Raw genomic sequence first — 23277 nt, forward strand, 5'->3', positions numbered from 1 at the left:
TATTACTTTTTCACAGCGTTCCAGCTCCCTCTCAAGATCTAGCCTGTGGCTTCACTGCTTTTTTCTTAGAGAAGCATATGCAATTAGATGACCTCTTAATGTGGCTTTAGCAGCGTCCCACATGGCGGAGAAACAGGAGAATCTTTGTTGTCTTGTGTGTAGTTGTCTATCCATGTAGTGTACCATATGTATGGAATGCTTCGTTGATAGCAATGGAGGTGTTGAATTTCCAGCTCTTTGACCTCGGGATGTTTTGCAGAGGTCAAAGCGGAGGTGGACAAAGGCGTGATCGAAGTGCTATGGGTCCGATTGTCACAGTGGATGGAATTTGATGAAAACTCTTTGGGATAAAAATGTAATCTATACGGAGTAGGTGTATGGACATTAGAGTTAGTATGATAGTCCATAGATGAGGCTATTAGTCTCTCTCCAGATATCTATCAGTCCCATCTTTGCAGATCTAGATTTGTGTGGTGGGGACGTTGAGATGATTTGTCCTAGGGTTGGGTTAAGGGTACAAATAAATCTCCAGCCAGCACTCTAAAGGAAAACACAATGCTCATTGAACAGGGTTATCATTGTTTATATGAAAGCAGGATATCTGTGTTAAGGGTGTATATGTTTAAGATAGTAATTGGTTGCCCATACAGTGACCCAGTTATCAAAATAAATCTCCCCTCCGGATCAGATATGTTTTTGTCAATTATGAATGGAAACATTCTTATGAATAAGTATGGCTGTACCTCTACTGTTTTGATGTGAAAAGATGAGAATACAACCCTGTCCCACCCAAGCTCTGCGGAGTTTGCATGTTCGCAATCACAGAGGTGGTCTCTTGTAATAGCGCGATGTCTGCTTTTCCTTTTTTTTAGAGCACAGTATCTTTTTTCCGTTTTATTGCATGACCTAGACCATGGCAGGTTCAATGTCAATAGATTTAAGGTACTATCATCGTCATCGTCATGGATATTAGTTACAGCTGCGTTCACATAAAAGAAAAATAAATGGTTTACATAAAATAACAATCTCTAAACACCCCAGCCGAGTTCCCAAACAACTCGACATATCCGCGTTGGATCTCACCCCCCCCCCCCCCCCTCCCCCCCCCCCCGCTTCAGTCAACCAATTCTGTGTTCCAAAAAAAAAAACGGGAACAGTTAGCAACGCACAACGTCTCCCGCTCCCCACCAAAGAAATGCCTCATCCTCTCCGCCCCGCATTGAGTAAATGACAACGTAGCCCCCATCCAGACCACATTAAAAGAGGGAGAAAATAAAATCAATAGCCCAGCCTACATATACCTCCCCCAAGGGACATAGGGAACCACAAGTAATAATAGCAACAAAAAAGTTGCTAGTAAATAAAGTAAATAAAAGTAGGCTGAAACGTTAGTAGGCCTAGGTTAGGCTATAGAGCCTATCCCTCTCAGCTAAAGGAACATAAATGTAGATTAGACGGCTATAATGACATTTAGCGGGGCGGGTGGGTCTTTGGATATCGGCTATATGTTGTCTTACCTCCTTTAGTAATAACAGTAATGGCATTTAGTCATTGGTCCATTTCTCATTGACCGGGGTTGTCTTTCAAAAAACGTTTTGCCTCTTCGGGAGTTTTGAAGTGTCGCAGGGCTCCTTGGTGAAGAATCCTGAGCTCGTTTGGGTATTTTAAACCCCTAAAGATGCCTCGATCAATGGAGTATTTCTTCACCTCGTCAAACTCTCGGCGCTTTRGGCGTATTCCAGCTGACAGGTACTGGTGTAAGGTGAGTTTGGCGTTTCCCACTGTAATAGTGTTGGTTTTCGCCGCCTGTAGGACTCGTTCCTTGTCGGTGAATCTCAGGAAACGTATAGTGATTGGGCGCGGTAGTTGTCTGGCTGCTGGTGGGGGCCTCAGTGCTCGGTGAGCTCTATCGAGTTCTATGGTTCCTGTCGGTGGACAGGTGGAGCCACTTGGGAAGTTTGTCTTGCAGGTAGCGGATCAGTGGCATGTTTCCCTCTTCTTTTTCGCCCAGATTTAATAGAACACAATTATTCCTTTGCCCCCTGTTTTCCAGGTCATCTGTTTTCTGTTCCAGCTGCTCWATRTTTTTTTTAACATATGCTATTGTTTCCATGGCGTCTGTCAATAAGTTTTCCGTGGATAGGATTCGCCCCTCTGCCTCGTCCAGGCGCCCCGCGTTTATGGTTATCTTGTTGTTGATGTCAGGCAAAGCATTTTCCACGATTGTCACCTTGCCCCCTATCGCACTGAGCTGAGAGTTAATGGCATCTAATTTAATGTTGAGTTCTGTACGTTGGGATCTCAACTCAGAAAGGATGTCTTCGACAGAGTGCGAGGTTGGCATTCGTTGGGCCTCGGGGGGGGAACGGATCCTCTTGCTCCTGGCTAATGGCGCTAGCTTTTTCTGAAGCTAGCTGCTTCTTGGAGACTTTTTCCGTCGCTAATGCTCGAGTCCGGGTAAAAATGTCACCTGTAGTGTCGCCTTTTGTAGCCGCCATGACTTTTTGACAAAAGCTAAAGGAGTTTAAATTTTGAAGTGGAGGTAAGATTAGGAATTGGAAACTACTTGAGCGGAGCTCTTAGTTCATGCGGCCATCTCGTTCAGGGGTCACTTGATCCCTCCCTTGATACATCATTTTGAACAGTAATGGTTCATTGGATCAGTCTAAGACGTTGCACATACAGAAACAGACGACTCACAAGTCCTCAACTGGCAGCTTCATGAAATAGTACCCGCAACAGTGAAGAGCTGACTCCGGGATGCTGACCTTCATGGCAGAATTGCAAAGAAAAAGCTTTATCTCAGACTGGCCAAAAAAAAAAAAAWGATTAAGATGGGCAACAGAACACAGACACTGGACAGAGGAACTCTGCCTAGAAGGCCAGCATCCTGGAGTCGCCTCTTCACTGTTGACGTTGAGACTGGTGTTTTGCGGGTACTATTTAATGAACCTGCCAGTTGAGGACTTGTGAGGTGACTGTTTCTCAAACTAGACATACAAATGTACTTGTCCTCTTGCTCAGTTGTGCACCGGGCCCTCCCAATCCTCTTTCTATTCTGGTTAGAGCCAGTTTGCGCTGTTCTGTGAAGGGAGTAGTACACAGCGTTGCACGAGATCTTCAGTTTCTTGGCAATTTCTTGCATGGAATAGCCTTAATTTCTCAGAACAAGAATAGACTGATGCGTTTCATAAGAAAGTGCTTAGTTCTCAAGTACCCAATTCTCATACTTGAGTAAAAGTGAAAGTCACCCAGTAAAATACTACTTGAGTAAAATTTTTCAAGTATTTGGTTTCAAATTCCTTATATTAAGCAGACCAGATGGCACAATTGTTCATGTTTTTCTAATTTTCAGATAGTCAGGGGCACACTCCAATCCTCAGACATCATTCAGAAACATATCATTTTCTATTTAGTGAGTCTGCCAGATCAGAGGTAGTAGAGATGACCTGGGATGTTCTCTTGATAAGTGTGTGAATTTGACCATTTCTGTCTTGCTAAACATTCAAAATGAGTACTTTTGGGTGTCAGGGAAAATGTATGGAGTAAAAAGTACATCATTTTCTTTAAGAATGTAGTAAAGTAAAAGTAGTCAAAAATATAAATAGTAAAGTACAGATACCCCAAAAAACTACTTAAGTAGTACTTTAAAGTTGTTTTACGTAAGTACTTTACACCACTGCCATCTGCCCTGGCCTGTCTCCCCCTGCCTGGTACAGGTACTCCTGCTGCACTCCCCCCTCTCTCCCGAGCTTTCACCTGCCTCCAGCACACACGCAGTGTTGGGCGAGTGACTTTGAACTTACAATGGCTAGCCCCAAGTTGTTATTTTTCTCTTGTGCCTTATGCTATTTGCCTCATGACTCCTGCGTGCTTTGTTGACTATGAACTTGCTTGTTTACCCAACTGTGGGACAGACTGTTTGTTCCCATACTCAGAACTCTGACTCACTATTGGTTACACGGACTCTTGGTCTCCCAAACTATTCTAACCACCTCTCGCCGGTTTTGTATTCATGTTACCTGATGAAATTGCTGTACAATATGATCTTGTTGCCATCGAATGCACATTCAAATGTTATAAATCAACACTGCAGAGCTCCCCCTGTCTTCTGCCGTGCCCTGATTGTATTACTACTGATTATATCTGGAAATGTGCATGTACACCTTTGTCCATCTACTGTTGCTAGCCCCAATTCTGATTTGTGCTCTCATTTTTGGGGTGGCAGGTAGCCTAGTGGTTAGAGCGTTGGCCTAGTAACCGAAAGGTTGCAAGATCGAATCCCCGAGCTGACAAGGTAAAAATCTGTTGTTCTGCCWCTGAACAAGGCAGTTAACCCACTGTTCCTAGGCCGTCATTGAAAATAAGAATTTGTTCTTAACTGACTTGCCTAAATAAAGGTAAAAGTAATAAATAAATAAAATAAAATAAAAATCTGCTTCACTGATTTCTGCTCTTATATAAAAGCCTGGGTTTTCTGCACGTTAACACTAGAAGCTTATTACCTAAAATGGATCAATTGAAAGTGTGGGTTCACAGCTCCAATCCAGATGTGTTGGTCKTTACTGAGACGTGGTTAAGAAAGAGTGTTTTGAACACCTGATGTTAACCTTTCTGGTTATAACCTTTTCAGGCAAGACTGATCTTCCAAAGGTGGTGGAGTGGCAATCTTTACCAAGGAACACCTTCAGTGCTCGGTTGTCTCCACCAAGTCTGTTCCCAAACAATTCGATTTGCTGGTTTTACGCATTGAACTTTCAAGTAACTCTTTGTTGACTGTTGCTGGGTGTTATTGGCCACCTTCAGCACCGGCCTGTACCTTATATGCCCTAAGCTCTCTCCTGGCCCCTTATACGAAGTCTGAATTTGGCCTGCTAGGTGACCTAAACTGGGACATGCTTAAACCACCTGACCAAGTCCTAAAGAAATTAGACTCCCTAAATCTTTCTCAGATCATTACCAATCCCACAAGATATGACTCCAAACACCCAGAAAAGGCTACTCTTCTTGATGTTATCCTTACAAATAATCTTGATAGGTATTAGTCTGGTGTTTTCTGTAATGACCTTAGTGATCACTGTTTTACAGCCTGTGTTCGTAATGGGTGCTCAGTGAAACAACCTGTCCTGATTTGTCATAGACGCTTGCTAAAAAACTTTAATGACCTGGCCTCTGGAAATTGGTATAGCATCAGCTTTTTTGATATTTTCAGTGGTATTGTTAACAAATATGCGCCCATAAAGAAAATGASAATTAAAAACCTGTTCAGTCCCTGGTTTGACTGGGATCTGGCAGTTACTCCACCTCAATAATTTTATTTGGCAAATCGCTAGACCATATGCATACTCAGGCTGACTGGCTRTCGTTCAGGCAAATTGGAAATAAGTGCYCTCAGGCTATACTGAAGGCCAAAATTAGTTACTTTAAGGAGCAGTTCTCTCTCTGTGGGTCTAACCCCAAGAAGTTCTGGAAATACGGTTAAAGACCTGCAGAGTAAACCCTCCTACTCACAGCTACCCATGTCCCTTAATGTTGACGATGTGGTTGTTACTGACAAGAAGCACATGGCTGAGCTCTMTAATCACCACATAATTAAGTCAACATTCCTATTTGACTCTGCCATGCCTCCTTGCCTGTCCAACATTTCCTCATCTCCCACCCCTTCTAATGTTACTATCCCCAATGCTCCTCCCTCTTTTCCCCCTGCCCGGCTACAAAGTTTCTCCCTGCAGCTGGTCACTGAGTCCGAAGTGCTAAAGGAGCTCCTTAAACTTGACCCACAAAAAACTTGATCCGTTCTTCTTTAAGGTTGCTGCACCTGTCATCTCTAAACCCATCTCTGACCTTTTTAACCTGTCTCTCCTCTCTGGGGAGGTTCCCATTGCTTGGAAGGCAGCCACGGTGCATCCTTTTATTTAAAGGGGGAGATCAAGCTGATCCTAACTGTTATAGGCCAATTTCTATTTTGCCCTGTTTATCAAAAGTGTTGGAAAAACTTGTCAATAATCAACTGACTGGCATTCTTGGCATCTATAGTGTTCTCTCGGGAATGCAATCTGGTTTCCGCTCAGGTTATGGATGTGTCACTGCAACTTTAAAGGTCCTCAATGATGTCACCATTGCCCTTGATTCTAAGCAATGTTGTGCTGCTATTTTTATTGACTTGGCCAAAGCTTTTGATATGGTAGACCATTCCATTCTTGTGGGCCGGCTAAGGAGAATTGGTGTCTCTGAGGGGTCTTTGGCCTGGTTTGCTAACTACCTCTGAGAGTGCAGTGTATAAAGTCAGAACCTCTGCTGTCTCAGCCACTGCCTGTCACCAGAGGAGTACCCCAAGGCTCGATCCTATGTCCCATGCTCTTCTCAATTCACATCAACAACATAGCTCAAGCATTACACGGAACCCAAACCGGCTGTGCGCGTGCGCTATCGTGCATAAATGTATTTTGTCCCCCTACAACAAACGCGATCACGACACGCAGGTTAAAATATCAAAACAAACTCTGAACCAATGACATTAATTTGGGGACAGGTCGAAAAGCATTAAACATGTATGGAAATTTAGCTAGTAGCTTGCACTTGCTAGCTAACGTTAATTTGTCCTATTTAGCTAGCTTGCTGTTGCTAGCTAATTTGTCCTGGGATATAAACATTGAGTTGTTATTTTACCTGAAATGCACAAGGTCTTCTACTCCGACAATTAATCCACACATAAAATGGCCAACCGAATCGTTTCTAGTCATCTCTCCTCCTTCCAGGCTTTTTCATATTTGAACTTATATGGTGATCGGCATCTACACTTCATAGTATTACCACGACAACCGGCAAAACAGTTCGTCTTTCAATCACCCACGTGGGTATAACCAATGAGGAGATGGCACATCGGTATCTGCTTCTATAAACCAATGAGGAGATTGGAGAGGCAGGACTTGCAGCGCGATCTGCGTCAGAAATAGAAAGAAGTTTTATTTTAGCCCTTGGCATCGCAGACGCTCGTTGGCATGCGCGAGCAGTGTGGGTGCAATAATTGAATAACATGGATTTCTACATTTTATTTTGCGACGCTCGCGCATGCGACGTGTCCGGTTTGGTCAGCATGTTAGGAAGCTCTCTCATCCATTTATATGCAGATGATATTCTTATKCTCAGCTGGCCCCTCCCCGGATTTTGTGTTAAACGCTCTACAACAAAGCTTTCTTAGTATCCAACAAGCTTTCTCTGCCCTTAACCTTTGTTTTGGAGGTGTTCAGAACAAGGTTATGTGGTTTGTTAAGAAGAAAGCCCCTCTCCCCACCGGTGTGATTACTACCTCTGAGGGTTTAGAGCTTGAGGTAGTCACCTCATCATACAAGTACTTGGGAGTATGGCTAGATGGTGGGATTCTGGCTCCCGAGTGGCGCAGCGGTCTAAGGCACTGCATCTCAGTGCAAGAGGCATCACTACAGACCCTGGTTCGATTCCAGGCTGTATCACAACCGGCCGTGATTGGGAGTCCCATAGGGTGGTGCACAATTGGCCCAGCATTGTCCGGGTTAGGGTTTGGCTGGGTAGGCTGTCATTGTAAATAAGAATTTGTTCTTAACTGACATGCCTAGTTAAATAAAAAAATATTTTAGAAAAATGGTACACTGTCCTTCTTCCAGCACATATCAACGCTGCAGGCTAAGGTTAAATCTAGATTTGATTTCCTCTATGGTAATCGCTCCTCTTTCACCCCTGCTGCCAAACTAACCCTYATTCAGATGACCATCCTATCCATGCTAGACTACGGAGACGTAATTTATAGATCGGCAGCTAAGGGTGCTCTCGAGCGGCTAGATGTTCTTTACCATTCGACCATCAGATTTGCCACCAATGCTCCTTATAAGACACTATACTGCACTCTATACTCCTCTGTAAACTGGTCATCGCTGTATACCCGTCACAAGACCCACTGGTTGATGCTTATTTATAGAACCCTCTTAGAATTTGTTATTAACTGACTTGCCTAGTTATATAAAAAATAGTGTATATTTAAGTCATTGGTAGTATCCAGTAGCCTATGACTTGAAGCTAGTGTGATCCAAGTCATTTGTGTTGACTTGGAAATCACACTACTCAGCAACAAGGCTCTACCCCCCGTCTCTCTCTCTCTCACTTGCTCTCTCTTTGAGCAAACAATATATACCCAACACAAATTAGTTGCTTTGTGCCAATTGAGAATCCAACAAAGATGCAACACTAAGTGAAATGTCATTAGTGCAGGGGTGGGAGGAAAGAACAGACACTTTTGCCTCTTCAGAAGTCTTCAAGAGGTCTCCATGGTGACAGAGCTGCCTGTCAATTCCAATCCTTGCCATAGAGGGGCAGCATTGATCAACAGGTGGACCAAGGGGAAAAGTGGACTTTGGCAGCAAGCAGAGGGTTAATGCTTTTAAGTTAAACGTTTTACTGCCTGTCACTTTGTCTCAGATTGTGTATCAGACTGAGTAGCTGTTAAAACCCACCAGGATTTTGCAGGGCTCACTCTCTCTCAGCAACTGTAGCCTTGGGGTTATTAAAGACACATCAGCTTCAAATGGTGTCCATGGTAGAACACGGTGTTTAGCTCCAGCATTGGTACTAGTTAGTGTGCCACTTCTTTTTCACATAAGCCTAATTCTTCTTGGGACCTCTAGCAGAGTAGCGGGTGAAGGCTATGTTGAGGAGAGGTGTGTGTGGTGGGATTCTGGATGGATCTACAGGAGATGTTAGTCTCTCTCTGAGTTGTAAAATGATAATAGAGCTGGGCTGTTTTGGGGGGGTGAGGCAGGGTAAGGGTGGTTAGCAGAGTTGAGGAACAGCTCTAATTAGATTACTGTAACCCCCATACGTGGGGCCACCTCACACCTGGTGGTCCTTGCACCCCATCCCAACGCTGAGGCAGTGCCAGGGCACTGGGGAGAGGATTTGGACTGCGGGGACTGAGCTTTTGGTTGGCGAGAGGTGGGAGAGCTGCCCCAACTCAAAGGCCATGTCGAGGGGAGGGCTCTCAAATCCTCTCTAAATCTTTTGTCATTTATACAGGGATTTATTTGTCATTAAAGAACAATCATGGTATCAGAACAGCATCAAGTAGCATAATTGCGTTTAAGAATAGTTTTTTTATTATAGAAAAAAATACAAACCCTCTCTGGCCATTCATTGTTGCACTGGGTATTGATATATTTTCCAAACTGGGGCTTTATATTTCCCACAAAAATGTTGTATGGGACTTGCACATACATTGATATTAAGAGGTGTTATGGATGGTTACATCCACTGAATATGGTGAATTGGACTTCACCAACTGCACTTGTGCTGCCAGTCAGGCCCATAGTAAACTAATTGCAATACATTTGTCAACACAAGTCGCTGAACGAAGATTCCCCCTCTCTCTCTCTTCTGTTGACTTAACTCTGTGTATTTCCCCCAGTAGTTAGCTACCGACAGCTTCTGTCAGGCTGCTCATTCCATTACTGAGAGGCCGTTGCTAGCCTCCTCACCATGGTTTCCTCCAACCCCGGCGACCATGTTGGTTTTTGCCCTCCCCTTTGGAGTTAAGCCCCCATGTTCAGGCTTGTTAAGTCTCTCTTTAGTGCAAGACAACTTTCTCCCCCCTCATTCACAATGGAGCTGACCTCTGGAGCACATATCAGCTGGACATTACCCTTCCACTGCAGCGGTTGTTTTCTGCTCTTCTTTAGCATTTATTAGGCTAACCCGTGCTAAAGTGGGAGGAGAAATAGGAGGAAGACCCTAAAATTGTCAGACTCTAGACTGTTCTCTCTGCTACCGCACAGAAAGCAGTACCGGAGAGCCAAGTCTGGGACCAAAAGGCTCCTTAACAGCTTCTACCCCCAAGTCATAATACTGCTGAAAAGTGAATCAAATGGCTACCAGGACTATTTACATTGACCCCCTTATTTTATTTGTATTTATTCTTATTTTTTGCACTGACTCTCTTGCACAGGCTTGATGTACACTCACTGAACTCTAACCACCCTGTCACACATACTACACTGACACTCCAACACGCACACATATTGATGACACACATGCATATTGATGACACACACATTCCTTCAGTCTTCACATATGCTTCTGCTACTCTCTGTTTATCTATGCATAGTCACTTTACCCCTACCTTTATCCCTACCTGTACAGTGCATTCAGAAAGTATTCAGACCCCTTCACTTTTTCCACATTTTGTTACGTTACAGCCTTATTCTAAAATGAGTTCAATTGTTTGTTTTATCCTTATCAATCTACACACAATACCCCATAATGACAAAGCAAAAACAGGTTTCTTAAGTTTTTTGCAAATTTATTCAAAATAAAAAAACATCAAATTTACAGTATGCAGACCCTTACTCAGTACTTTGTTGAAGCACCTTTGGCAGCGATTTCAACTTCGAGACTTCTTGGGTATGACGCTACAAGCTTGGCACACCTGTATTTGGGGACTTTCTCCCATTCTTCTCTGCAGATTCTCTCAAGGTCTCAGGTTGGACGGGGAGCGTCACTGCTCAGCTATATTCAGGTCTCCAGAGATGTTCGYTCGGGTTCAAGTCTGTGCTCTGGCTGGGACACTCAAGGACATTCAGAGACTTGTCCCGAAACCACTCCTGCGTTGTCTTGGCTGTGTGCTTAGGGTCATTGTCCTTTTGGAAGGTGAATCTTCACTCCCAGTCTAAAGCCGTGTGGGCTCTGGAGAAGAATTTCATCAAGGATCTCTCTGTACTTTGTTCCGTTCATCTTTCTCTCGATCCTGAATAGTCTCCCAGTCCCTACCGCTGAAAAACATCCCCACAGCATGATGCTGCCACCACCATGCTTCACCACAGGGGTGGTGCCAGGTTTCTTCCAGACGTGACGCTTGGCATTCAGGCCAACGAGTTAAATCTTGATTTTGTCAGACCAGAGAATCTTGTTTCTCATGGTCTGAGAGTCCTTTTTAGCAAACTCCAAACGGGCTGTCGTGCCTTTTTTACTGAGGAGGGACTTCTGTCTGGTCACTCTACCATAAAGGCCTGATTGGTGGAGTGCTGCAGAGATTGTTATCCTTCTGGAAGGTTCTCTCATCTCCACAGAGGACATCTGGAGCTCTGTCAGAGTGACCATTGGGTTCTTGGTCACCTCCCTGACCAAGGCCCTTCTCCCCCGATTGCTCAGTTTGGCCGGCTGGCCAGCTCTAGGAAGAGTTTTGGTGATTACAAACTTCTTCCATTTAAGACTGATGGAGGCCACTGTGTTCTTGGGAGCTTCAATGCTGCAGAAATGTTTTGGTACCCTAAATTATAAAATACGATCTTAGTGTTGGGCTTTCACAAACTCGCAACTCAAATCAAATGTTATTGTTCACCTACACATATTTAGCAGATGTTATTGCGGGTGTAGTGAAATGCTTGATTGTTCAGGACAACCCAGGGTATAACGCCATGTCATCTTGTAACTACCTCAAACATAGTGATCATAAACGTTGACACTAGAGGTCGACCGATTTATGATTTTTCAACGCCGATACCGATTTATTGGAGGACCAAAAAAAGCCGATACCGATTAATCTGACAATTTTTTTTATATATATATATTTGTAATAATGACAAATACAACAATACTGAATGAACACTTTTATTTTAACTTAATATAATACATAAATAAAATCAATTTATTCTCAAATAAATAATGAAACCTGTTCAATTTGGTTAAAATAATGCAAAAACACAGTGTTGGAGAAGAAAGTAAAAGTGCAATATGTGCCATGTAAAAAAGCTAACGTTTAAGTTCCTTGCTCAGAACATGAGAACATATGAAAGCTGGTGGTTCCTTTTAACATGAGTCTTCACTATTCCCAGTTAAGAAGTTTTGGGTTGCAGTTATTATAGGAATTATAGGACTATTTCTCTCTATACCATTTGTATTTCATATACCTTTGACTATTGGATGTTCTTATAGGCACTATAGTATTGCCAGCCTAATTTCGGGAGTTGATAGGCTTGAAGTCATAAACAGCGCTGTCCTTCAAGCATTGCGAATAGCTGCTGGTAAACGCAGGAAAGTGCTGTTTGAATGAATGCTTACGAGCCTGCTGCTGCCTACCACCGCTCAATCAGACTGCTCTATTAAATCATAGACTTAATTATAATATAATAAACACACAGAAATACGAGCCTTAGGTCATTAATATGGTAAAATCCGGAAACTGAAATACGGAACCGTTCTGTATTTTACCGAATGGGTGGCAACCCGAAGTCTAAATATTGCTGTTACATTGCACAACCTTCAATGTTATGTCATAATTATGTAAAATTCTGTCAAATTACGGTCTTTGTTAGGAAGAAATGGTCTTCACACAGTTCGCAACGAGCCAGGCGGCCCAAACTGTTGCATATACCCAGACTCTGCTTGCACAGAACGCAAGAGAAGTGACACAATTTCCTTAGTTAATATTGCCTGCTAACATTAATTTCTTTTAACTAAATATGCAGGTTTAAAAATATATACTTGTYTATTGATTTTAAGAAAGGCATTGATGTTTACGGTTAGGTACATTGGTGCAACGATTGCGCTTTTGTTAAATCATCACCTGTTTGGCGAAGTAGGCTGTGATTCGATGATAAATCAATTATATGCAACGCAGGACAAGCTAGCTAAACTAGTAATATCATGAACCATGTGTAATTAACTAGTGATTATGTTAAGTTTMATTCTTTTTTTTTTGTAAATTAAGTTTAATGACTGCTCGCATCTTACCTTGGCTCCTTGTTGCACTCGCGTAACAGGTGGTCAGCCTGCCACGCAGTCTCCTCGTGGATTGCAATGTAATCGTCCATAATCGGCGTCCACAAATGCAGATTTACGGATTGTTATGAAAACTTGAAATCGGCCATAATCAGTCGACCTCTAGTTGACACTATATATGACATGAGATTTATGATATGGAAATGTGAAGTGCAGATTTTGGACTCACGGGTGTTTTGCTTGCTTGTATGACATCAACGTGGCGGCAGGTTCTTGTTGCGCGAGGTGCTCAAGTTCAGAATGTCTGTTGGTCACCGCTTCACAGCGCTGTATGAGTTTTGACTGAGACCCTGAGCTCTGACTTCATGTATAGCATGTTACTGTACAGCCACTGTTTCTATTTGGGTGCTTATCAGTGCCCAGATCTGCCATTTTCAACCTGTATACTGTTGCGAGTGTAAAGGGCTACCTATTGAATGGATAGGCTATCCATTGAATAGTTACGAATGGCCTAGTTAAGGATTTTCATGAATTAAGCTCATACGATCACACTATCTATACATGTTTTCTGCTTGCTAAATTCGCTTACCTATTCATCCTGGTCCTCTTCTAGAGCAGGATCATGTGGTTTTAGATCAGCTATCAGGCATGTTGAGGTGAGTTATGGTTCCAATTAACCCCTTTTTCTGTTCACAAGGTTGCTATGTGTGGGACAAGACCAATGAAACATTCAGTCCACTGCTTCATTTGTCCCCAATCATTCCACCCAAAAGAAGCCTGCCCTTCATTATGACTCTGGAATGGTCCTTTGCACAAAATGGGCAAACAACATCAGGACACACACATTCTCGTTGCTGTTTCTTGCTTGCTGCATTAACTCTCACTTGAAGACGACTGTTATACGGTTGCTCATGCCAGGAGAGGACTAGCCAGTAACCCTGCACCATCTGTGTGGGACCTTAATAACCAGTGCAGTGATTTATTGGTCCTACTCAGCAGTGTCTTTCTGGAGGGACCAAATACCTCCCACCTGTGTTTTTTAATAGAACTGCAGGAACATGCATGAAAGCAGTGGTGATGTGGGGGCTTCAGCCTTTCAGGACAAGATAGCACTGGTCTGGTGGTTAAAAAGATTAAATGTCCAGAAAACGAGCTCATAGTTTTCTTGGCTAAAAAATATGATCTGAAAGTCAAGTTGCTGTTCCTTTTTGATACGTTTGTCTTAAAGAGTTAAAGTTATGCTACAGATGTTTTATATCATTTTAGCCAGTAGTTTTGAAAGTGGCGTTCACAAGTCTAAACGGGTCCCTGAAAATTCTGTACGTCATCCATTTCGTATGATATCTTACGTCCTGAAAAAAAAAGATATCTGTTACCAATTCCAATTGTACAACATGTTAAGAATTTGTAAGTGCTTAAGATCCCGTTCAATATCTTTAAGAGTAGGCCTATTTTTTTCTTCAAGAACACCAGCCGTAGGTTGGCGACAATATTTTCTTTCTACCATGTCGATGCTAGCTACCCACCAGAGATACTTAGAACATCTTCCCCTTCCGTCAGTCAGTAGCCTAAATGTTTTTATAGCTTTGTTGTGTATTGCATCATTGTCATGTGAACTGCTTACATTGAGACCCCCCATGTCACCACCTCCTGAGGTCGATAAGGAGCCCTAGTGAAAAGCCTGGTCTTATCTCCTGCACATGCTCTGACGCTGGCCCTGCTTTATGGGTAGTAGCTCCTTTGTCTCCTCTCTTTCTCTCTCTCTCCCCTGATCACTCTCACTCACTCATTGCCCATGCAAGTTCTTTGAAGGCCCAGAAAAGGTTTGGAAAAGACACACACACCCTCCTTTCTGTTCTCTTCTCCTTCGTTCCCTCCATATCATTTCTCTGCACCCCCTCTCCTTTTCTCCTCTGTTTGAGGGGTCTGGAAGGGGCATCCTCCTTTCTCTCCCAGCTGGGTTTGTTGACACACAGTCAATCTAGGGTTCTCTTTCACCCCTGTCCACCACCCCGCTTTTTACCCTCGCCCCCCCCCTCACTCCACCTCTACTCACCCCTCTCTTCTCTCTCAGAACATGAAAGCTGCCACAGCTGTGGACTGTATTAGCATAGCCGCTGAAGAGGGATGGTGCTAAATATATTACAGCCATTACCTTTTGTTTGAGCGTGACAGTTTTTAAAACATTTCAGCTTTTCACTGGGCCATGGGAGGGAGCACAAAGGAGCGCCACTATGATTCTATTGAACCTGATTTTTAAATATGGGTCAGAAAGCTTGCGTAATTCAGAAGGGGGGGGGGGGGGTTCAAAGCGTGTAAAGCTGTGTGAAACCTGTTGGAGCTAAAAAAAAACAATTAAGTCGTTTGTTATACAGTACCAGTCAAAAGTTTGAACACACCTACTCATTCAAGGGTTTTTCTTTATTTGTACTATTTTCTACATTGTAGAATAATAGTAAAGACATCAAAACTATGAAATAACACATGTGGAATCATGTAGTAACCAAAAAAGTGTTAAACAAATCTAAAAATATTTTAGATTCTTCAAAGTAGCCACCCTTTGCCTTGACAGCTTTGCACACTCTTGGCATTCTCTCAACCAGCTTCACCTGGAATGCTTTTCCAACAGTCTTGAAGGAGTTCCCACATATGCTGAGTACTTGTTGGCTGCTTTTCCTTCACTCTGCGGTCCAACTCATCCCAAACCATCTCAATTGGGTTGAGGTCAGGTGATTTGTGGAGGCCAGGCATATCTGATGCAGCACTCCATCACTCTCCTTGGTCAAATATCCCTTACACAGCCTGGAGGTGAGTTGGGTAATTGTCCTGTTGAAAAACAAATGATAGTCCCACTAAGCGCAAACCAGCTGGAATGGCGTATTGCTGCAAAATGCTGTGGTAGCCATGCTGGTTAAGTGTGCCTTGAATTCTAAATAAATCACTGACAGTGTCAGCAGCAAAGCAGCCCACACTATCACACCACCTCCTCCATGCTTCACGCTGGGAACCACACATGCGGAGATCATCCGTTCACCTACTCTGCGTCTCACAAAGACATGGAGGTTGGATCCAAAAATGTCAAATCAGACCAAAGGACAGATTTCCACCGGTCTAATGTCCATGGCTCGTGTTTTTTTAGTCTCTTCTTCTTATTAGTCTCCTTTAGTAGTGATTTCTTTGCAGCAATTCGACCATGAAGGCCTGATTCACACAGTCTCCTCTGAACAGTTGTTATGTTTCTGTTACTTGAACTCTGTGAAGCATTTATTTGGGCTGCAATTTGAGCCTTATAACTCTAATGAACTTATCCTCTGCTGCAGAGGTAACTCTGGGTCTTCCTTTCCTGTGGTGGTCCTCATGAGAGCCAGTTTCATCATAGAGCTTGATGGTTTACCTGTTTAAATAAAATGGCGCCGGAGGAGATGGCCGCCGTTTTACGGTCTCCTAACCAATTGTGCTATTATGTTTGTTTTTTCTCGCGATATTTGTAAATTATTTTGTACATAATGTTTCTGCAACCATATCTTACGGATATCAGGACAGCGATCACTCACCTCGGATTAGACAAAAAGGGGGGGGGGGGTCTGTGCATATTTGTAAACAGCTGGTGCACGAAATCTAAGGAATTCTCTAGAGTCTGCTCGCCTGAAGTAGAGTATATTGTGATAAACTGCAAGCCACACTACTTGCCTAGAGAGTTCTCAGCTATACTTTTTGTGGCTGTTTAGTTACCACCACAGACAGATGCTGGCACTAAGACCGCACTCAGTCAGCTGTATAAGGAAATAAGCAAACAGGAAACCACTCACCCAGAGGCGGCGCTCCTAGCGGCCGGAGACTTTAATGCAGGGAAACTTAAATCAGTTCTACCAAATCTCTATCAACATGTTAAATGTGCAACCAGAGGGAAAAAAATTCTAGATCACCTGTACTCCACACACAGAGARGCGTACAAAGCTCTCCCTCGCKCTCCATTTGGTAWATCCGACCACAACTCTATCCTCRTGATTCCTGCTTACAAGCAAAAATTAAAGCAGGAAGCACCAGTGACTCGGTCTATAAAAAAATTGTCAGATGAAGCAGATGCTAAACTACAGGACTGCTTTGCTATCACAGACTGGAACATGTTCCGGGATTCTTCCGATGACATTGAGGAATACACCACATCAGTCACTGGCTTTATCAATAAGTGCATTGAGGACGTCGTCCCCACAGTGACTGTACGTACATACACCAACCAGAAGCCATGGATTACAGGCAACATTCGCACTGAGCTAAAGGGTAGAGCTGCCGCTTTCAAGGTGCGGGACTCTAACCCGGAAGCTTACAAGAAATCCCGCTATGCCCTGCGACGAACCATCAAACAGGCAAAGCGTCAATACAGGGCTAAGATTGAATCATACTACACCGGCTCCGACGCTCGTCGGATGTGGCAGGGCTTGCAAACTATTACAGACTACAAAGGGAAGCACAGCCGCGAGCTGCCCAGTGACACAAGCCTACCAGACGAGCTAAATCACTTCTATGCTCACTTTGAGGCAAGCAACACTGAGGCATGCATGAGAGCATCAGCTGTTCCGGACGACTGTGTGGTCACGCTCTCCGTAGCCGACGTGAGTAAGACCTTTAAACAGGTCAACATACACAAGGCTGCGGGACGGATTACCAGGACGTGTGGGCATGTCCTGACCAACTGGCAGGTGTCTTCACTGACATTTTCAACATGTCCCTGATTGAGTCTGCAATACCAACATGCTTCAAGCAGACCACCATAGTCCCTGTGCCCAAGAACACAAAGGCAACCTGCCTAAATGACTACAGACCCGTAGCACTCACGTCCGTAGCCATGAAGTGCTTTGAAAGGCTGGTAATGGCTCACATCAACACCATTATCCCAGAAACCCTAGACCCACTCCAATTTGCATACCGCCCAAACAGATCCACAGATGATGCAATCTCTATTGCACTCCACACTGCCCTTTTCCCACCTGGACAAAAGGAACACCTATGTGAGAATGCTGTTCATTGACTACAGCTCAGCGTTCAACACCATAGTACCCTCAAAGCTCATCACCAAGATAAGGAACCTGGGACTAAACACCTCCCTCTGCAACTGGATCCTGGACTTCCTAACAGACTGCCCCCAGGTGATGAGGGTAGGTAGCAACACATCTGCCACGCTGATCCTCAACACTGGAGCTCCCCAGGGATGCATGCTCAGTCCCCTCCTGTACTCCCTATTCACCCACAACTGCATGGCCAGGCACGACTCCAACACCATCATTAAGTTTGCTGACGACACAACAGTGGTAGGCCTGATCACCGACAACGACGAGACAGCCTATAGGGAGGAGGTCAGAGACCTGTCCGGGTGGTGCCAGAATAACAACCTATCCCTCAACGTAACCAAGACTAAGGAGAGGATTGTGGACTACAGGAAAAGGAGCACCGAGCACGTCCCCATTCTCATCGACGGGGCTGTAGGTTGAGAGCTTCAAATTCCTTGGTGTCCACATCACCAACAAATTAGAATGGTCCAAACACACCAAGACAGTCGTGAAGAGGGCACGACAAAGCCTATTCCCCCTCAGGAAACTAAAAAGATTTGGCATGGGTCCTGAGATCCTCAAAAGGTTCTACAGCTGCAACATCAAGAGCATCTGACCGGTAGCATCACTGCCTGGTACGGCAATTGCTCGGCCTCCGACCGCAAGGCACTTCAGAGGGTAGTGCGTACGGCCCAGTACATCACTGGGGCAAAGCTGCCTGCCATCCAGGACCTCTACACCAGGCGGTGTCAGAGGAAGGCCCTAAAAATTGTCAAAGACCCCAGCCACCCCAGTCATAGACTSTTCTCTCTACTACCGCATGGCAAGCGGTACCGGAGTGCCAAGTCTAGGACAAAAAGGCTTCTCAACAGTTTTTACCCCCAAGCCATAAGACTCTGAACAGGTAACCAAATGTTTACCCGACTATTTGTATTGTGTGCCCCCCCCAACCCCTCTTTTACGCTGCTGCTACTCTCTGTTTATCTTATATGCATAGTCACTTTAACTATACATTCATGTACATACTACCTAAATTGGCCTGACCAACAGGTGTCTGTATATAGCCTTGCTACTCTTTTTTTCAAATGTTTTATTTCTTTACTTACCTACACACACAAACACACACAGCATACCATTTTTTTCCGCACCATTGGTTAGAGCCTGTAAGTAAGCATTTCACTGTAAGGTCTACACCTGTTGTATTCGGCGCACGTGACAAACTTTGATTAGATTTTTGCGACTGCACTTGAAGAACTTACAAAGTTCTTAATGTTCTGGATTGACTGACTTTAAAAGTAATGATGGACTGTCGTTTCTCTTTGCTTATTTGAGCTGTTCTTGCCATATTATGGACTTGGTCTTTTACCAAATAGGGCTATCTTCTGTATACCACCCCTACCTTGTCACAACACAACTGATTGGCTCAAACGCATAAAGAAGGGAAGAAATTACACTATTTAACTTTTAACAAGGCATACCTGCTAATTGAAATGCATTCCAGGTGACTACCTCATGATTCTGGATTAGAGAATGCCAAGATTGTGCAAAGCTGTCAAGGCAAAGGGTGGCTACTTTGAAGAATCTTAAATAAAACATATTTTGATTTGTTTAACACTTTTCTTTGGTTATTACATGATTCCATAGTTACAATTTAGAAAATATTACAATTTAAGAAAACCTTTAATAGAAAAAAGGAATCAATGGATTAAGAAATACGTAACATTTAAAATAAGTGGCTGAACAAACAAGTGCATGATATTTCACCTAAATTCAGATTTTTTCCCCCTAATTTCCAAACAAATGTTTTTCATCCAACACATGTCATAGTGGTAAAGACTATTTGATTTTCAGATGAAAATGTGAGCTAGCTTCTGACTGAAGTATCAAGAGACTGACATTTGGATGGTCCTGTATTTCCATTGGCAGGTGGAAATATGAGCAAGGCCAGATCCAGCTGGGACAAGAGGGCCCCCCAGGGGCCTGCCCTCACCAGGGTGACCCGTAGCTCCACCCCCCAGGCCTGGCACACAGAGCCACCCCAACCCCAGGACTCTGGGCCTGGCCCACATGGGACCCAGCAGAGGAAGCAGACAGACTCAGCCCTACCCCTGGCCCAGGACCTCAGTCAAATGAGTGTGAGTGGACAGGACACCTCACTACCACGGTAATTCCAGTTACATCAGTCATGAAGAATATTTTCAGTAATCCAGTTGGATGGATACTTGTACTTCTTGCATTTGGGAAGCACTGAATTGAAGATGTATTCTGCTCTCTATTCCATTTCACAGCAAATATCTTTTGTAAAATTGAGAACATCAAAAGATTGGAGATTGTGGGGTCACAGATGTGACAATAAGATTGAATAATGATTTTCTAACTTTGTGTTGTTTCAGGAAAGGGAGGGTGTCTAAGGGCAGCAGTGGCCCCATCCAGGGGGGCCTGTCGTCCTCTGGCTCTAAGCCCACACAGAGCTACCCCTCTAGGCCGGCAATGAATCCCTCTCCCCGGGGAGGCCTGGCTGCTGTGTCTCGACTGGTGAAACTGGGCCGCTGTAAGAACGTGGTGGTGGTGGCCGGCGCAGGCATCAGTACGGCCAGCGGTATCCCAGACTTTAGGTGGGGTTGTGGGTGCAAGTCCTATGGGTTCTAGAGTATACTTGCTCACTTTTTCTCGCTCTCGTTTTTGTCTCACTCCAATTGGTGTTTCTATCCTCCCTCCCACTAGGACCCCGGGCACAGGGCTGTACGCCAACTTGGCCAAGTACAACATCCCCTACCCGGAGGCCATCTTCAACATCGAGTACTTCTCCAATGACCCTCGCCCCTTCTTCTCCCTCGCCAAGGAGTTGTACCCAGGCAGCCACCGACCGAACTACATCCACTACTTCATCCACATGCTGCACCACAAGGGCCTGCTGCTCCGCATGTACACCCAGAACATTGACGGCCTGGAGAAGAGTGGGTGTGGGGGGAGGGACTGGGTGGGTCTTTTGGGAAAGTGAATCTGCTCATGTCTAAGTTTATAAAGACATTAGCTATATTTGAAGTCTACTTGTCCTTCAATAAAATGTGTGGTAGAAAACAGAAAAAAAGCACAGGGTTTCAACGCTGCACAGAATTTCAGCATGCCATTCAGTGACAGAACAGGGGCAGGGAAAACGTAAACAGGCAGTATCATCTCAAACAACTGACATTAAAGACGTGAGAAAGGACATCACAATCCATGTTAGTGAATGTCATTGACACTGACTCATCCTCTCCCCTTAACAGTAAGTGGCATCCCAGACGAGAAGCTGGTGGAGGCTCATGGGAGTTTTGCAACTGCTTCCTGTCACCTGTGCTACACCTCATTCCCTGCCCAGGAGGCCAAGGTAAACCGGGACAAAGGTCACCAGCCCATGCCAATCACAGGTGGTCAGCAAAATATCAGGAATGAAAATAACTTAATTCACAAAACCCACAAAGAGATGGCAATAATAAGCCACCAGTTTGTAACACAGATTAATATATGGACTTGAATCAGGGTTTGCATTTAAGAATATTAAAGACATTCAAATGCAGGAGCTAAACAGCCTAAAGTAGTCCTGGTAAATCTTTGACCAACTTCTCTTGGATGACTGTCTCTTCCAGAGTGCCATAATGAGTGACAAGGTCCCGGTCTGTACATTCTGCCAGGCCACGGTCAAACCGGACATAGTGTTCTTTGGAGAGGACCTTCCTGAGAAGTACTTCCTGCATTCTAAAGACTTCCCTAAAGCTGACCTGCTCATCATCATGGGCACGTCTTTACAGGTGAACCTCAAAACTGTTAAGCGGCTGCAGAAATGTTATATTGGATACTAACACAGTACCGCACCACACGGCCAACTACTCCACCCTATTTGTCACTTGAGTTCAGTTGCCTAAAAGTGTTAGTTCACTTTTTATTTTAGCTGATCTTAACCAGATTACAAACTTAAACAGTTGTGATGAAACAATAACACCATAAGACTTGAAAATAAGCACAAAATATTGAACCAATGTCACAACATCAGCGTTCTTTCTATGGATCTGACTCTCACATCGTGTGGTTTCTGTCAGATCGAGCCCTTTGCCAGCCTGGTGAACACAGTGAGGTCCACGGTTCCGCGGCTGCTCCTGAACCGGGACGCAGTGGGTCCCTTTCAGAAGGTGCCCCTGAGGAGGGGCGACTACATAGAGCTGGGGGACCTGGTGGACACGGTCAGGAGGTTTGCTGAATTCCTAGGGTGGCATTCCGAGATCCAAGACCTGATGACCAGTCAGGAAAATGGGGTATGTACAATGCAACACTTTCTCTATATATTCAGATTAGGCCAGTGTTATTTCTAGTGGCATCTGCTTAAAATATAGGCTGTTTGGACTAACTTGCTCTCTCTTTTGCTTTGTCATGGGCTTAGATTAGTATTTTTATGTGTTGTGAATAAAACTGGTTGTGTCATTTCTCTGCAGACCATCCCTACTCTGGTAAGCAGTGTTCCAGTAAGCAATGTTTCATCAGGAAGGGGCCGAGAAGGGCCCACCCAGATCAAAGCCACTGGCCTGGGGAGGAGAGGGGCGTCGGAGCCCCGAGGAAGGTTGCCCCCTAAGTCCAGGCCAGGGGCCCGGGGCCCCACCAACGGCAGCAGTGAGAGCGACTCCGAGTCAGACAGCAAGAGCATAGTTTCATCCAGCCCAAGTAAATGAAACTGAACATGTCCCCTGGGCCCCCCCKAAAAAATACACTCATTTCAATTGGTCGAGGAAATACTGGAAAAAGTTTGTATGAATGTTTCAAATCAATGCAAATTGACATTTTCAGCACATAAGTGAACCTCCTTGTTGTCTGAAATGGCAACGAGGATTCGTGGGTTTGTCTAAATGGGGTGGGGGGGTGTAAATGGGTATTCAGGCTTGGGGGAGGAGGGCAGGAACTTGGGCTTACGCCCAGCTCGTAGAGGACAGTGGTAAATTACCATGGGAGACGTGACCTCCCGAGTTTGCGGTGTCCCGCTGTGTGTGTTTTCAATCTGCTCATGTCTAAGTTTATAAGGACATTAGCTATATTTGAAGTCTACTTGTCCTTCAATAAAATGTGTGGTAGAAAACAGAAAAAAAGCACAGGGTTTCAGCGCTGCACAGAATTTCAGCATGCCATTCATAGTGACAGAACAGGGGCAGGGAAAACGTAAACAGGCAGTATTTGGGGGCTCCATCCAAAACTCATAAATGTCTCTGCCCCTCAACAAAGGAGTCAAGGACCCAATATCTGTGTATGTGCGCATTTGAAACGTATGCAGCGTTTGCTCTGAGAGACAGGTTCCATGCTCTGTCAATGTTGGCCTAATGCAACTATTCCATTTTGCACAAACTCATTGCACACTGTTCTCCACAGGTCAATTGTACACCCCACTGGGATTCAACACTTCACATTTTGAATTAAAGACCGTTGAGCACTTGTATTTTCAAGACAACTTAAATGACCTAATGAT

The 23277-nt window shown here is 44.3% G+C and overlaps 1 protein-coding gene across 1 annotated transcript in view; it reads left to right on the forward strand.

Moving 5' to 3' along the window:
• The window catches only part of si:dkey-103i16.6 (SIRT1 domain-containing protein), a 41061-nt gene extending 18479 nt beyond the window's left edge, over positions 1-22582 (forward strand). The window contains exons 2-8 of the mRNA XM_023985634.2: positions 19716-19953; positions 20183-20404; positions 20514-20746; positions 21059-21159; positions 21419-21580; positions 21869-22081; positions 22259-22582. Of these exons, the coding sequence (XP_023841402.1) occupies positions 19724-19953; positions 20183-20404; positions 20514-20746; positions 21059-21159; positions 21419-21580; positions 21869-22081; positions 22259-22492 (1395 nt within the window). The 5' untranslated portion in view covers positions 19716-19723 and the 3' untranslated portion in view covers positions 22493-22582. The remainder of the gene's footprint in view (positions 1-19715; positions 19954-20182; positions 20405-20513; positions 20747-21058; positions 21160-21418; positions 21581-21868; positions 22082-22258) is intronic.
• The last annotated feature ends 695 nt before the right edge of the window (positions 22583-23277 follow it).

Source organism: Salvelinus sp. IW2-2015, linkage group LG4q.1:29 (genome assembly GCF_002910315.2).
Source record: "Salvelinus sp. IW2-2015 linkage group LG4q.1:29, ASM291031v2, whole genome shotgun sequence".
Lineage (NCBI taxonomy): Eukaryota > Metazoa > Chordata > Actinopteri > Salmoniformes > Salmonidae > Salvelinus > Salvelinus sp. IW2-2015.